The following is a 14,944-nucleotide window of genomic DNA, read 5'->3' as shown; positions in this document are numbered from 1 at the left end:
AAAAAAAAAAAGACTGATAATATAGGAGCGACAAGGAGAGAGTGTAATACATGTACCGTATTGTGGACACGTGTCGATTTATACAGTATTGTGTACTTGCGATTTGTCGCGTTCTAGTCGTAATCAAGCGATGATGTTTATGAAAAAAGAGAACGTCGGCCTGTTTGCCATGTGCCGCGTATTCCTTGCAATACTTTTGTCTTTCAGTCATTCATTGTGTCTTTGAAGACTCAAACTAGTGTCTTTACGACTTACGCTGTGTTGATCCTTACATCAAGATGTTTGATGTCTGTCTAACTGTCCTCACAGCAAACGAGAATGCACGAGAAGCCGTGAGTAAAGTGAAGGAGCTGGAAATGAAGTTCAAGAACATCAACACCAAAGATTCGCGGGTACGTCGTTAATTGGATTTCTGCAGACTAACATTTTAGCGTTTTATGCTGGGTGGCGGTTTTGTTGAGTGAGGTTCTTGGAGAGAACAAATTCGGATGGTGACGTATATACGCGGCTTTCGCCGCTCGAAAGTACACGTTTGTCTTTTCCCTCAATACGAATTCATTCTAAAAGGGAAAGGAAGAGGTAGGGTTGTATTGCGCTGATATTATGGACAACTATAAGGCAATCATTATGAAATGTTTATTCATCTCTTACTACAAAGAGGAAAGAAAAGGACATGATCATTTTCGAAATAGATACTGACCAACTGTCCGGCAAAAGCATGCATTTGATCTAAACTTTCACGGGGAACACGCCCATTTCAGACCCTAAACGATGTTTGCATACGAACTATTCCCACTGTATATTAAATATTCTGTTTTTGTTTTGTTTTGTTTTAAGGAAAGAATGAACTTTATTAAACCATGGATATATATGTTTATGGACACCTGCCAATTGCGATTTATGGAAGAAGCGGCGAGAAATTATATTCTCGTATTTTTTTCACCTGTTAAACGTGTAGGAAGGAAGGTGTGTATGTATTTGTGTCCAGTATCTATGTTATATTAATTGTCCTCCCAACAGGCGAAGATACGACAGGCACAGGCAAAGGCCCAGGACTTGAAGGACGAGGCGGCCATTAAACAGGAGGTGGCCGACAACAAGCAGAAGGCCATGAAGGAGCCCAAGACACTGGACTTCATATTCGGCGTGAACATCGAAAACAGGCGTCAGCAGGGCATGTTCATTTACAACTGCAAGCGACTGGTAAAGATGTACGAGAAAGTGGGACCCCAGCAGGATGGAGGAGTGTAAGTATAGCGTTTTGGTTTGACAACCCCCCCCCCCCCCCAAAAAAAAAAAAACAAAAAAAAACAAAAAAAAAACAACAACAACAACAACACCTTTTTTTTTTCTTTTCTTCTGCTAGAGAGTGGGATTGTGTTGGCTTTGCTCTTTTTGTTGTGGGAGCAATTTGCAAAAATAAAAATCAAATGACCGAAAAAGCAGCGTAAAAAAAAAAACACCCAACAACAAACAACAACAAAGACAAACAAACAAAGAGCTTTATTTTAGTTTGACCTAACAAACTCTCTTCTATATTTCTCTTCTTTTTTTTTTTCTTTTTTTTTTTAAATCTCTCTCTCTGATTTGGCCTGGCCCCAAAAGACTTCTACTCTCACAATTCTATTTTTGACCCCCCCCCCCCAGCAAAGTTTAGGGGTCATTATCCTGTGAAGGTGTTGTAGCTAACAGAAGGCTGTAATGATGCCTTGCAGTTACAGCTTACACCGAGTTAAAATTTGTCCTTCACGTAATTGTGCCCTGCAGCTGCAGAGTTAAACTAAGTATAGTTTCTCCCATTTCTTTGTCCCCATTTCTTCCCCTCCCTGTATAGCAGTTACTGACTGATGATGAAGCTCTAACAGTGGAAATAATTAAGGAAATGATGACCCACAAAAAGGAGATAATTGAGGATTAGGATTGGCAAATACTGGTAACAAAAAAAGAAAGAAATGAAAATAGAATATTTAGAATTTGTCCAGAAACAGAATGTGAGTATTATTCTGTTTAAATGAGACTGCACTGCATTCTTTCATTTTATGTGAAACAGGAATGTAGGTGTAATTTTCAGATATACTAATTGATAGGGTGTGAAAGGGAACTCTATTTCTCCATTTCCTTGAAGACATATTATACTATTACCTCAAGTGGAGGTGTCTTAATGTAATTTACACCACTTTTATTTCAATTATTTGAACATTCACTGTTTGTTTGTGACTTTTTCATGTGGCAGTATTCTTTGAAAGAGAAACTACTTTTTTTTTATGCCTCCGCCACGAAGTGGTGCCGGAGGCATTATGTTTTCGGGTTGTCCGTCCGTCCGTCCGTAATGAATTTTGTGGACAGGGTAACTATCAAAACCTTTTGAGGCATCCTAATGAAACTTGGTATGTATGTGTATTAGGGGGTGAAGTTGTGCCTATCAACTTTTGGGTGCACATGCTCAAGGTCAAAGGTCAAAAGGTCAAGGTCAAATACATAAAATTTCACTATTTCCACCATATCCATGCAATACCTGAAGATATTTTCTTGAAACTTAGTGTATACATGTATTTCCCAATTAAGATTCTCTGGTGAAAGTTTGGGTCATGAGGTCAAAGGTCAAAGGTCAAAAGGTCAAGTAAAATATGAAAACTTCACCTTTTTTCTCTGTACCATGGAAATTTTTCAAGGTATCTTCATGGAACATACTATATATAGATGTACTGACTGGCAATGATTATCTAGAGAATTCAGGGTTTATGGGGTCAAAGGTCGGGGTCAAAGGTCAAGGGCAATGCTTCAAAATTTTACTATTTCCCTCATGTTTATGCAGTGCCAGCAGGATTATTATTATTATTTTTCTTTACACTTGGTGTATGCATGTATAACCTAAAAGAGATTCTCTGGAAAGTTTATTTTTTCTTTTGTTTTTGCCTCAAAGGTCAAAAGGTCAAAGATCAAGTGAAAGTGCTGAACTAATTTTTTCCTCCATATCTCGGAAGTCGCTCAAGTTATCTTTAAACGTACTACATATTTATGCATCTTCTGCCTGACAGTGATTATCTTATGAATTTTAGGGTCAAAGGCCAGATGAAAATGGTAACAATTTACTATTCAATACAGAAATTGCACTTTTTCTCCATACCTTGAAAATTACTCAATGCATAAACGTATGAATGGGTCAAAGTCAAGTTAAAACCCTTAAATCCCAAATACATGCTCTCCTATTCATCCAATTAAACCTAGGTCAAGGAAGGTGAACATTCAACACCTTTGTGACAAACTTGTCATTGTAATATTTTGCCAATTTTGTGAAAATGTAATCACACATTGTCCACATGTATTATCTAGACTTATTAGGACAATCATGCATTATGGCGGAGGCATACCAGTCGCCATAGCGACATTTCTAGTTTTTTCTGAAAAGGAAGCAGTCATGAAATACTATGAAAGCACCTTTTTGAGAGAGAGAGAGAGTTTAATTTTTTCAAATTTCTCAAATCAGTTTTTGGCTACTAATTTAACAACATGCAAAACTATCACCACCCGATCTTCATCGTATTAAATTTGCAGAGTGAAGAGACAGGCATTAGTACACTTATGATACCCTCGGTGTCAAATCGTGATAACATCTCGCAAGAATGTCTGTGACCTCTTCATTTGCGAAAATATCTGTACACAAAAATAACGGCTTTTACAGTAGTGACAGACTGCTCCCTGAAACTATTTGCAAGAAGAATAATTAGAAGTCTGAAAAATTGCATGTGAAGTGATTTTCATAACAGTTGCATAACAAAAATAGATATGATCAGAAATCAGAGTATTCCATAAAAATACTGTAAGAAAAAAGGGGAGGAAAAAAGAAGGAAAAAAGTACAATTATTAAAAAATAGTGATCATATCACATCACACAAACTTGTTCCCATCCAGTATGTGCAGTGGTATCCTGGGTTTTGTCAACATTCCATATATCGTCCTGGAGCCGACCCACAACAAGCAGGATTTTGCTGACAACAAGGAGTACAGACTCCTACTGAAGTCTCTGGGTGAACACATGGTGCAGTACTGGAAAGACATTGGCATAGGTCAGTTAATAGGCTCCTCAACAGAATGATTTGCACACATCACAACAGGCACATATTTCAGTCTCTCAGTTTGCCTTGCAACAACCATTATAATAATTATTTATGTGTTTGTAAGTTTTGGACCATTCTCCCAGGAAACTTGTTGTTCCCAAATTACATACCACTATGAAAGTCTGGGCACCGTTTCATGAAAGTTGTCAGCCCTGACATTCAGACAAGTTGTCAGTCTGTGATAATCACCACAGTAACAGTCACTGACCAGAGCTTCTCAGCCTATCAAAGCCAAGGATTTGGCTGACATTGTCAGAGACTGACGTCAGAGACTGACAACTTGTCATGGCTGACATATCTTTCATGAAACAGTTCCTAGGAGGATGTTCACATGTTCATCACCAGTCCGGAGGTCACAGGGGTAGAGGCTGATGCAGCTTGATGGTATGGCATAATTAAACAGCTCCTCGGTGGCCTATATTAGATAATGTTTGTAGTGGCAGGCAGTTTTCATGCACAGGATAGTTATGCTTAAGGACCTAATGAATTAGTAGGCACAGTGATTGCCTTTCATCTCAATATAGTTAACAGGCTTCACTTACCCTGAGCACTGTTTTTTTAGTCTGGACCCACTCTTGCACAATTTTACTGTTTTATTTCCTTTATCTATTTATGTTTTGTATTGAAAGAAAGAATAATTAAGCATTTTTTAACTTTACTTTTTCAATGCTTTTGTTGTTTGAGTTTAGTAACAGCCAAATTGTTATATTACTCTCAGTTTCCACAAAATATTGAAAGATATCTAATTTTGAACAATTATTTGTTTTCAGTGTTGTAGCTGAAATTGTTACTGGATTATGCAATGTGTTTAGAGTGTACTCTTACTTTCATCCATGTTTAAATATGCTTTCATTTGTTCCATAATAGTAAAGGGTGTAACTTGAGAAGAAGCTGTTACACTATGGTCAGATTTTGAGAGATACATTCCTGCACATGTCTTGCTAATGTATTAAGTTATGTATAATCAGCCCATTTCTCTACAAGACTTAGCCTTGAGATCAGACGACGGTTCTTCTCTCGTCACACCCATACTGACATGGAGTTCAATGTGATCCACATTTCAATATTCCTCTTTTGTTTTGGTTTTTGATATAATAAAAACAATAATAATAATAATTATTCCTTATTGAGCACTTTTACAGGACCTGATCAAAGCGCTGTACAATTAACATGCAACATTCACAAAGTATAGAGACAACATAATTAAAGTTCAAACTGTTCAGTCTTAACCCATTGCGGACAAATTGATTTTGCTATACCTCGCATTTTCCATAGACACCTGCCTGAAAACACTAAGAACTAGTCTTCAATGAATAAAGTTTCCTTCTAAACATTTGGTCTGAAACACATAGGTGGAGTTGTTTTGGTAAAGTATTCCAGACAGCAGATCCAACATTTGAAAATGCACATGCAAAAGCTCTGGTTTTTGAGTGTGGGATTTGTATCTGCTGTGTTTAATCTTTGGGATATAGAAAATCCTGTATATCACCGTTTAATAGTGTGTTATTCATGGGAGGGAGGGGGGGGGGGGTGGTGGACATATTGGAATTGCAGTAGTTAAAAGTTTGTTTTATTTCTGTGTTGTATCAGCAGAAATGGGGTATTGTGTTGTTGTATGAATCACCTTTGAGCCATTAATTCATCACCCTTCCATTTACTCTCCATTGACCTCTGTCATTGCATTCCTCATTGCAGTCAACCAAGGTGTGGTCAAGTTCTGGGAGAACTATGGCTACATCAGCTCGAACTGGAAGGATCCGCCGTCACAAGAATCCAAATACATCAGAAAGAGGGCCATGCAGCTACCCACAATGCTGCAGTGCAGTAAGTTATTTCTGCCATTCCAAGCCCCCTTGTCCAGATGTTGACCAAGGAGAGAGTATACACTGTATTTTCCATGAAAGATGAATCACTTTGTCATGGCAACACAGAGACAAGATGTTACACTAACTTCTTTGAATTTGGATTAAAGAACATTTGTATCATCAGTTACATATATATAGTTTTTGGTATAATTTGTGACAGATTAGCTGTTTAAGTTGCAGTGAAATTAAAGGGTGTGTACAGTTCTGGTCGAGGTGAGGATTTAGCTTTTAACGTTTTGCGAGATATTCAGAAACTACTCTATGAGATGTCAAAGAGCATGCGGTTCTAAGGGGTATCAAAAGTTTATTTGATGAAAATCGGTTTTGAAATGGCTGAGATATCCAAAAACAAGGTGAAACAAAGAGATCCTAATAAAGTTGTGGCATGTCGCCTTTTATTATTAGCACTTTTTTTGATATCTCAGCCATTTGAAAACCAATTTTCATCAAATAAAAGTTGAATCCTTCTTAAAATTTCATGCTCTTTCATATTTCATAAGAGGCTTTTCATTATCTCACTTAGGAATGTTCAAAACATGAATCCCCACCTCAACCAGTACTGTACAATCCCTTTAAATATGCTGTCAACTAAAAAAAAAAAAAAAAAAATCAAATACAATTGTGGCAAATCAACATTGTGCTCAGTCAGGCAAACTCAACGTAATTTGTTTCCAATGGATAAGTCCTTGTGAAGGTAACAAGCATAAAATTTGAAAACTCTTGTAGGCTGCTTTACTTGCAGGGAAGTCACTAACTGAATTAGAAGTGGTGACTTCCAGGTATGCTTTATTTCTGTTGGAGTGACTCTTCACCCAGTTAGTGCCAGTGATGTCAACTATGTTGTTATAGGTGACTAATATAATTAGTCATCTAACTTTATCATAAGACATTTACATCAGTTTAGACTGTGGTTTCAATGAGCATTAAAGCTGTTTCCTCTTCTGTTACTCTTCACTTGAAACAAACATAAAATTAGACTGCTGCCTACGATGGCGTCAGCTGCCATTCTCTACAAGTACCATCGGTATCACCTACCCAGAGGACTGGCAGTGCTCCATGAGCAAGGATTCTGCCATTAACAGGTATTTTATTCTTTCTTTTTTTTTTTTTTATTGAAATTCTTACTATTGATACCATTGTAGAACTCAGTGTAATGGCCGAATGCATAGATGAATATTTTCAATATCATGTCTTGTAATAATAATTCACGTAACAACTGTAAGAGTACTTCACATTTCTGAGGTCAGCTGGCTGTAGGATTTAATGTTGTGATTTGTTTCAGCACCTATGAATTTTATATATATGTATGCATGTACTGTATGTATACAAAGGAAGATAGAATAATTATCTGACTTACTTTCTGGATTACATAATTTTCATCATACACCAACCAAACACTTCTCTTCAAGCAAGCAGTAAAAACGAAAACTGATAGATAAAGAAGAGAAAAGAGCAAAGGCTAGTGTTATTTGAATAAGCCGGCGAAGCTGTGACCCTCTTGGTTGCTATGACAAACTTGTAATGAGCTTTAGTGCGTGAGTTACAACCTACATGTACCATAACATTCTTGCTTTTGATATAAGATTATACAGCACGTAAAAAGATTCTTGCTCTCTGATTGATTGACTGCTCATCTTGTGACTTACAGTTTCATTTCATTCATTTTCCATTTCTTACCAAAAATTACACAATCATAAACACAGCATAATTGTCTGGGTACAAAGTATTTCAGATATTTACATCAGCAAGTGAATTTTTATTCATTAAGGTAAACAGCTTTTAACAAAGTAATATAGAATTGATTTACAGTATAAAGTACCATTGCCCACTGTCGCTGTTGAGAGTGTAATTTTCTTTCATCAGTTGTGCATATTGCACTCTGATGTCATAATCTACATTTCCTCCCATGATAGCCTTGTAATCAACTCATAGTTTTGCACCATTGCACACCTCTTAATGTCACAATGTTTTTGCTGCTTCAACTGATCACTTTATTTGCATATAACTGCTGTGCCATAATACAATGAAATTCCAATTTCATGAAGAGTGGTTTACCATTTCTGAAGTATATTCAAGAATCGGTGTGGACTGAATTTGTTGATGTCCGAAGTGTTTATAAAACAAATAGTGTATGCTCTGTACTCGTGCAATAGGACAAGATTTTGCTTTTGGTGAAAGATGATGAAAGAGGCTTCTTTCACCTCATGTGAAATCTTGTACCATCGCAGTAATGACCATTCTCTATTCATATACTATTGTATCTCTCTCTTGTTTTGGCTTTGACAGGTGCAGTCATCCTGAGAAGAAGCTAGCTATATCGGTAGGAACCATGAAGAAAGAAGTGAAGAGTGCTGAGGACAAACAGAAAGACCTAGAAGAGGTCAGAACATGTGCATATCGTGTGTTCATTCATTGTATTTCTTGATTGATTGATTTATTCATTCATTCATTTAGAAGCAAGACATACATTAGCTCTCTTCTATGATGTGGAAATCTGAATTTTTCACGGACTAATTTTACAGTTTAGTATTCACTTCTTTGATCACAAATATGTAGAAAGGAGAGCAGAATGTTGTGACGATAACTTTGATTGGCAGATTTTTAGCTCACCTGAGCCAAAGGCTCAAGTGAGCTATTGCGATCGCCCTTCGTCCGGCGTCCGTCGTGCGTCGTGCGTAAACTTTTTACATTTTCATCTTCTTCTTGAAAACCCCAAGACCGATTTTCATCAAACTTGGCATGTAGCATCCCTAGGGGGTTAGGAACTCAATTTGTTAAAATGGACACCATGCCCCACCCAGGGGGCCCCCAGGGGGGCCCAAACCCCCCAAAATTAAGGAATCTGTAAAAATCTTCTTCTCTAGAACCAGAAGTGATAGAGCTAAGTTAATACTATGAGTTAGTACATTGATGACTGTAGTTTCAAGTTTGTTCATGGCAGAATCAGGGGTGCCCCCCTTGGGACCCAGGGGAGGGGGGTGGGGAGGGGCCCTAATGGGGCCTAAATTGTACATTTTCATCTTTTTCTTGAGAACCCCATGACCCATTTTCACCAAACTTGGCAGGTAGCATCCCTAGGTGGTTAGGATCTCAATTTGTTAAACTGGGCACCATGCCCCACCCAGGGGGCCCCCAGGGGGCCCAAACCCCCCAAAATGAAGGAATCTTTAAAAATCTTCTCTAGAATCAGAAGTTATAGAGCTAAGATAATACTATGAGTGAGTACATTAATGACTGTAGTTTCAAGTTTGTTCATAGCAGATCCAGGGGTGCCCCTCTTGGGGGGGGGGGGGGTGGGAAGGTCCAAGTACATTTTCATCTTCTTCCTGAAAACCTCATGATGGATTTTCGTCAAACTTGGCAGGTAGCATCCCTAGGGGGTCAGGATCTCAATTTATCAAAATGGGCACCATGCCCCACCCAGAGGGCCCCAGGGGGCCCCAGTCCTCACAAATTAAGGAATCTTAAAAAATTTAGGCCCTTATTGTACATTTTCATCTTCTACTTGAGAATGCCTGGTCAAATTTTAGTAGAGCTGTGAATAATTTAGATTAGTGACTGCATGAAAGGTGAACTTGCGATACGTGAGCGCTAGACCCGCGGGTCTCTTGTTTATTTACAGTTTTCTTCAAACAAGGTGTCGAGCCTTGCTGTGAAATCAAGGTATTTTTTTTTCATAATCTCCTCATTGTAGGTGATCAGCACTGAAGAAAGAGCTAATTAATTATATTTGATTATTGCGCAAGTGTAAATATGAAATTTAAACTTTTATCCCAAACTGAGAGGGAACACCTCTGATGGGGTGTAATGTTCAAATAATGTGATGTGCTGTACATCCGTAATCTTTGTAAGCCTCAATGTTATGGTTTGGCCCAGGACCTGCTTACTTTCATCATGCAGTTTGCAATATGATTTGATGTGATTAAGATGATGATATGATATGATATGAAACGATACGGTATGGTACGGTACGTTACGATGTGGTATAGTATGATATGGTGACTGCATGAATTAATGATTTCTTTTCACATCAGGTATGTGAGAGATATTTCATACTCTTATTTATCCAATCAGCCTCTTAAAGTGAAATACCCAGTAGCTGTTTAGTGATATACCATGCAAGTGATTGACAAATTGCCCTTCATCGACATAAATAAGACATTTAAGAAAAAATCTTGAATTTGAATAAATTATACAGTGAGTTGTAGCCATTCAGCTATCTGTCTTCTCTTGATGGTGTCTCTTACAGGAAATACGGAAGAAACAAGAGAAGCTGGAACAAATGGAGGTAAGTTCCCTGTATGTAATAAGGGGATGCAATCAAATCTCAGGTCTCATACTTACAGAAATGCATGCTAAAGTTTTCATCAAGCACTCTGGGTAGAAAAGGGTTAATGATCTGATAAGATAAAAGTCATTGTTTGTATTTTTTATATTGTTCTTTAATGCTCTATTTTGTATTGTTCATGTTTGTATCTTTTGTTTTGTTCTTTAATTCTCTATTTTGTTTTGTTCAGTAAATATTGTTGATTTCTTGAATTTTGGTAGAAATTGTTAACAAACTTTGAGTCTATAAAGAAAAAGCAGTGTATACTTATTGGTTATTCTTAAACTGTTTTTGTCAAAGATTGATATCAAAGTGTTCATGTTTCAAATATAGATGTAGAAATTCATTTCTTACATGTGAAAGGGTCTTCATACTAGAACATCTTACAATGAACCTTCAGTACCATTTGTGCATGTAGCATAGGGGTGACATAATACAAGATAAACACTAGATTTGATGCAGGTTGGATTTCATTTGATGGAAAATGCACTTTGATGTGTATGTTTTCTGAAATTAGGGTGATTTTTGCAGTGAACATGGGGAAAAAACAACAACCTGTAAATCGCCAGCAAGAATTATGGAGCCTGAAGCCAAGTTTGGTAGTACACTTGTGATGAACCTTTTCAGAGGTTGATGTTCAACTGTAGGGGTTCTATGTATCTTTGAAAGACTTAGTATTCCCTCATTATCTACACACAGCTTTTGACATTTGGATCCCCAGACTCAAAGCAAATAGTCACCACGCAATGACTAAACTGGGTACAACCTGCAAACTGATTGCTCTCCTATTAATTTAGAATTGCATAGTATAACTAAACACAAGTTAGATTGATACCTCTTGTGGTATAGAGATGGGTTCAGAAAGCACATATTCACAGTCTGGTTGATACCATTTGCATTCGGGAACATGTCTGCAAGCAAGTTAAGCTTTATTCTTAGAAAAAAAAAACAAGGGGAAAGGCTATCCTGATAATTCTTCAAAATCTCTGGCATTGTGTCCTTTTCCACTGCTCAAGTCAAGGAACCATGTCACACAATCGCACATCAATTACATGAATTTGTATGTGTGTACCCTTTACATGAATAATGTATCACTTGAATGGATTATCTTCAGAGAACAAAGAAGCTGTTGGCCAGGCAACGACCACGATCTCCTTCGCCGCCTTCCCCACCTTCCCCACCCCCTCCAAGGAAAGTCTCCAAGTCAGTATCCCGTCCTGCAGCAAGGCCAAGCCCGAAACCCACCCCAAGACCCAGCCCAAAACCCAGTCCAAAACCCACCCCGAAACCCACCCCTAAACCTGTGGCAAGAGGGAAGGCTCAGCCGGTGAGTCAATCACACATCAATTACATGAATTGTATGTGCCTTGGAATAATTTGAAGGCACCATGTGCAGCCTTTGTAATCACATACTTGACTAACTGTTGTGCTTTGTAGGAATGTTCCTATTTAATTTTTTTTTTTTTTTTTTTTTTTACAGGAAATTAGCTTTTTGAAATGTTTCTATTTTCATGACCAATTGTATGAGAGATTGAGAAATATTCATACTTTTAGCAAAGTTACTCTTATTTGTCCCAGTTTCTGAGCTTCAGGGTTGACAGGTTTGCATGTCATAACATGATATCTTGAATGGTAATTTCAGTAAGATAGTTCTTGGGTCACAGGGGTCATGATGGAGCAATCATTTGAAAATTGTTATTTTTATCTTGAGTTGCCTGATAAATGGCACAAGAACTGAAAGCTTGTAGCAATATTCAACTCAGTGCAGAATGTGTAGGTTGTTGAAGCAAGAATTTGGCTTCTTTCAAATGGAATAGCCATCTGTAACTGTATCGGCTTACAGTTGCATGGATTAGGATGTTGGATGTAAAAGAAACTACATTATAGCTAATATTGAGACTTGGCCAAAAGATCTCAACATTGACATGACTAGTTGAGAAACAATGGAGAAGTAATGCTGTAGGGAACATACAAATTTGGTCACATATTCCTTTGATTTGTGTGCCTCCAAAGGTGCACAAGGTTTCATTTTCTGTGTTTGGGGTTGTCTTTGTCCCATTGCCTGAAATGTTCTTATTATGATTAGTAGAAAAAAAAATTTCAGGTGATTTTGTTGTTGTTGTTTTTATGTGAAGCCCAGGTGTGCTACAAAAGAGGCAAGTGTGTTGATTAGAGTCACGACATTGGTTCCATTAAGGTCAAAGTTCAATAAACTCTGGCTAAAATATTAATCTCCATGGCTTTGTCACATAGATATTGGGTTGAGTATAAGTCAAAAAATCAAGCGGAAGTCTGTGAATGCACAATTCTGATTGGCTGATACTTGACTTATATTTGCTTCCATATTTATATGCAACATGGCTTAGTTCTCTTCTTCTCATGCACAATAATTAAGATAAAAGAGGGATTGAAGGGTCAAGGTCAAAGGTCACAGAACAGTTGATGAAAATATTATTTCCCTTATTATTTTATTTGTATTATGACATAGGAAGTACTAGAATATGAAATATATTTCTTCATTTTTTTTAACAGATTCCCAAACCTCCACCCAAGCCAATACCCAAACCCAAACAGGTGGAGATCTCGAAAAAGGTAAGAATTTTTATCTATTTAGTCATCGTCCTCTTTCTTAATTTCTCCCCTCGACCCCCCCCCCCCCCAATAATGAGTAAACTGACTTAATGACTAGCACTTGCAACTGTTTCACCGCATGTCAAAAATGTCATAGATTATGTGACCAACACAAAGAGGACTACCTTGATTTTGAATCCCACAGCAGTATGCCACCAAGACCAAGCCCATTGGGAAAGCTTCCCCAGTTGTCCAGCGTCCAGCCAGTCCAAAGGCCGCCACTCCGCGAACGGCCACCTCCGCTCCCGTCAAGCGTCCAAGCTGCGCAGCGGCGCCAAACGTCCGCAAGCCGTCGGCAGAGATGGATGATATCCCCTGCAACATAGAGGCTGATGTCGATGACTATCCGGGGCCGCAGAAGAAGAGGAGGACAAGTGTTTCCTCCCAGGACTCCCAACAGTCAGAGGACACGGTGGAAAAGGTGAGGCAATCAATGGCCGGGGGTTTCACGGTGTACCACGTGTCCTTTCTTGGATTTGGGGGAGGTCTGCAGTGTTCTGATTGAGTAGGCCCTTTTCAGGACCACACATACATCCAAGAAAGAATGCATTGTGTACTGTGAAACCACCTACCACTTACGATGCAACGTTCTACCACAATGGAAACGCCAAAAGAGTGTGTGAGACAGTGATTGGGTTGTGTCAACTGTTGTGACTTTTAATGTTTCACGTGTCAACTCCTGTGATGCTGTCTCATGAAAATACCTGATTATGATCATGAATAAAGATACGGCCAGATTTTAAAATTTGCAGTCATGCTCTTGTGATTTTTGTATAGTAGTTACGATGTTGCTCGAATTTCATATGTGTATGAAAATTGTGTCTGCTACTAGTTCTTCAAGTGGTGATGATGATGAAGGAAAGAGATAGTGAAAATCATGGGGATGACACATAAGCAGTGAATTCCAAGTAAAAGTGAGTTGTGGGGTTTCACTGACATAGTCAGTCATGGTCATATTTTTGCATAACTCCTGAAATTCTTGGTGATGTAACAGAAAATTTTGCCTCATCAAAATGTAGTATAAACCTTGCTAAAAGTCGACTTTGCGTTAGTGGAATAATCACCCTAGTGGAAGGTCTTTTCAAGTCCTCTTCTTTGTATATTCTACTGATGTTAATCCCTCATAAGTTGAATTTTCTCTAAGTCGAAGCTATTTCGTCAATCCAAATAGATTTGAATTTGGCAAGGGTGACTGTATTTCATTTCGAAAATTCAGCATTGCAGGGTTGATTGGTTGTTGAGAGTTTATTGAGATACAATGTAATTTCCAAATACAAAGAAATATAATGAACATTAAGGTTTGTGTGAAATTTCTTGCATGCTCATTTGTTGTTCTGAGTTAAATGCTAACAGTGCGTTTTGTTTCTGCTATCCCATTTAGAATGCAAGCAGTGAGACTGACACTGATGTAGAAGGGGTAGGGGTCAAGGTTGAAACTCTCATCAAAGGTCAATGGCACAAAGGTCAAGTTGTAAAGGTCAGCAGGAAGCCCGACAGTGTGGAGAAGTGGAAGGTCAAGTTTGATGATCATCCCAAGGACAAATTTGACAAATGGTAAAATTAAAATGTCTGGTTGTGTTTGTATGTTTTTTGTTTTTTTCTTTATCTGGAAATAGATGCTCTAGGGAAGCATTGGAGGTACAGACCACATGAGGCAGCTGATAGAAACTAATTGAATCTCTTCTAATTCTTCATGTTATTGCATTTTGGCAATAGATGGTTGCAGCATTCACATAATGCACAACCTCTCAGGCTGTTTTTATTTATTTACTATTTGCATATTAAAAACACAAACTCAGCTTTAGTGCATCAAAATAGTTAAAAAATGTGAGTTAGGGATAGAAACAACCGATGTAAAAATGTTAATCAGTATGATCAATGTTAAATATTGTTGAATAAACAAAATGTAACAATTGTTATAAGAATTAATCATCTACAATTATGGTTTATTGAGAAAAATAACGATATCTCCTTATATTTTAGACTTTATTGCAAAACTTTTT

General features: G+C 37.8%; 1 protein-coding gene across 1 annotated transcript in view; it reads left to right on the top strand.

Moving 5' to 3' along the window:
- Positions 1–14,944, top strand: part of LOC140227551 (ATPase MORC2-like) — a 38,835-nt gene that overhangs the window by 15,598 nt on the left and 8,293 nt on the right. Inside the window, exons 11-21 of the mRNA XM_072307959.1 lie at positions 310–392; positions 1,021–1,247; positions 3,913–4,067; positions 5,814–5,942; positions 6,960–7,065; positions 8,270–8,363; positions 10,233–10,271; positions 11,425–11,637; positions 12,843–12,902; positions 13,087–13,362; positions 14,323–14,495. Coding sequence (XP_072164060.1) covers positions 310–392; positions 1,021–1,247; positions 3,913–4,067; positions 5,814–5,942; positions 6,960–7,065; positions 8,270–8,363; positions 10,233–10,271; positions 11,425–11,637; positions 12,843–12,902; positions 13,087–13,362; positions 14,323–14,495 — 1,555 coding nt within the window. The remainder of the gene's footprint in view (positions 1–309; positions 393–1,020; positions 1,248–3,912; positions 4,068–5,813; positions 5,943–6,959; positions 7,066–8,269; positions 8,364–10,232; positions 10,272–11,424; positions 11,638–12,842; positions 12,903–13,086; positions 13,363–14,322; positions 14,496–14,944) is intronic.

The sequence above is a fragment of the Diadema setosum genome, chromosome 4, assembly GCF_964275005.1.
Source record: "Diadema setosum chromosome 4, eeDiaSeto1, whole genome shotgun sequence".
Classification (NCBI taxonomy): domain Eukaryota; kingdom Metazoa; phylum Echinodermata; class Echinoidea; order Diadematoida; family Diadematidae; genus Diadema; species Diadema setosum.
This window is presented reverse-complemented; position numbering and strand designations above follow the sequence as displayed.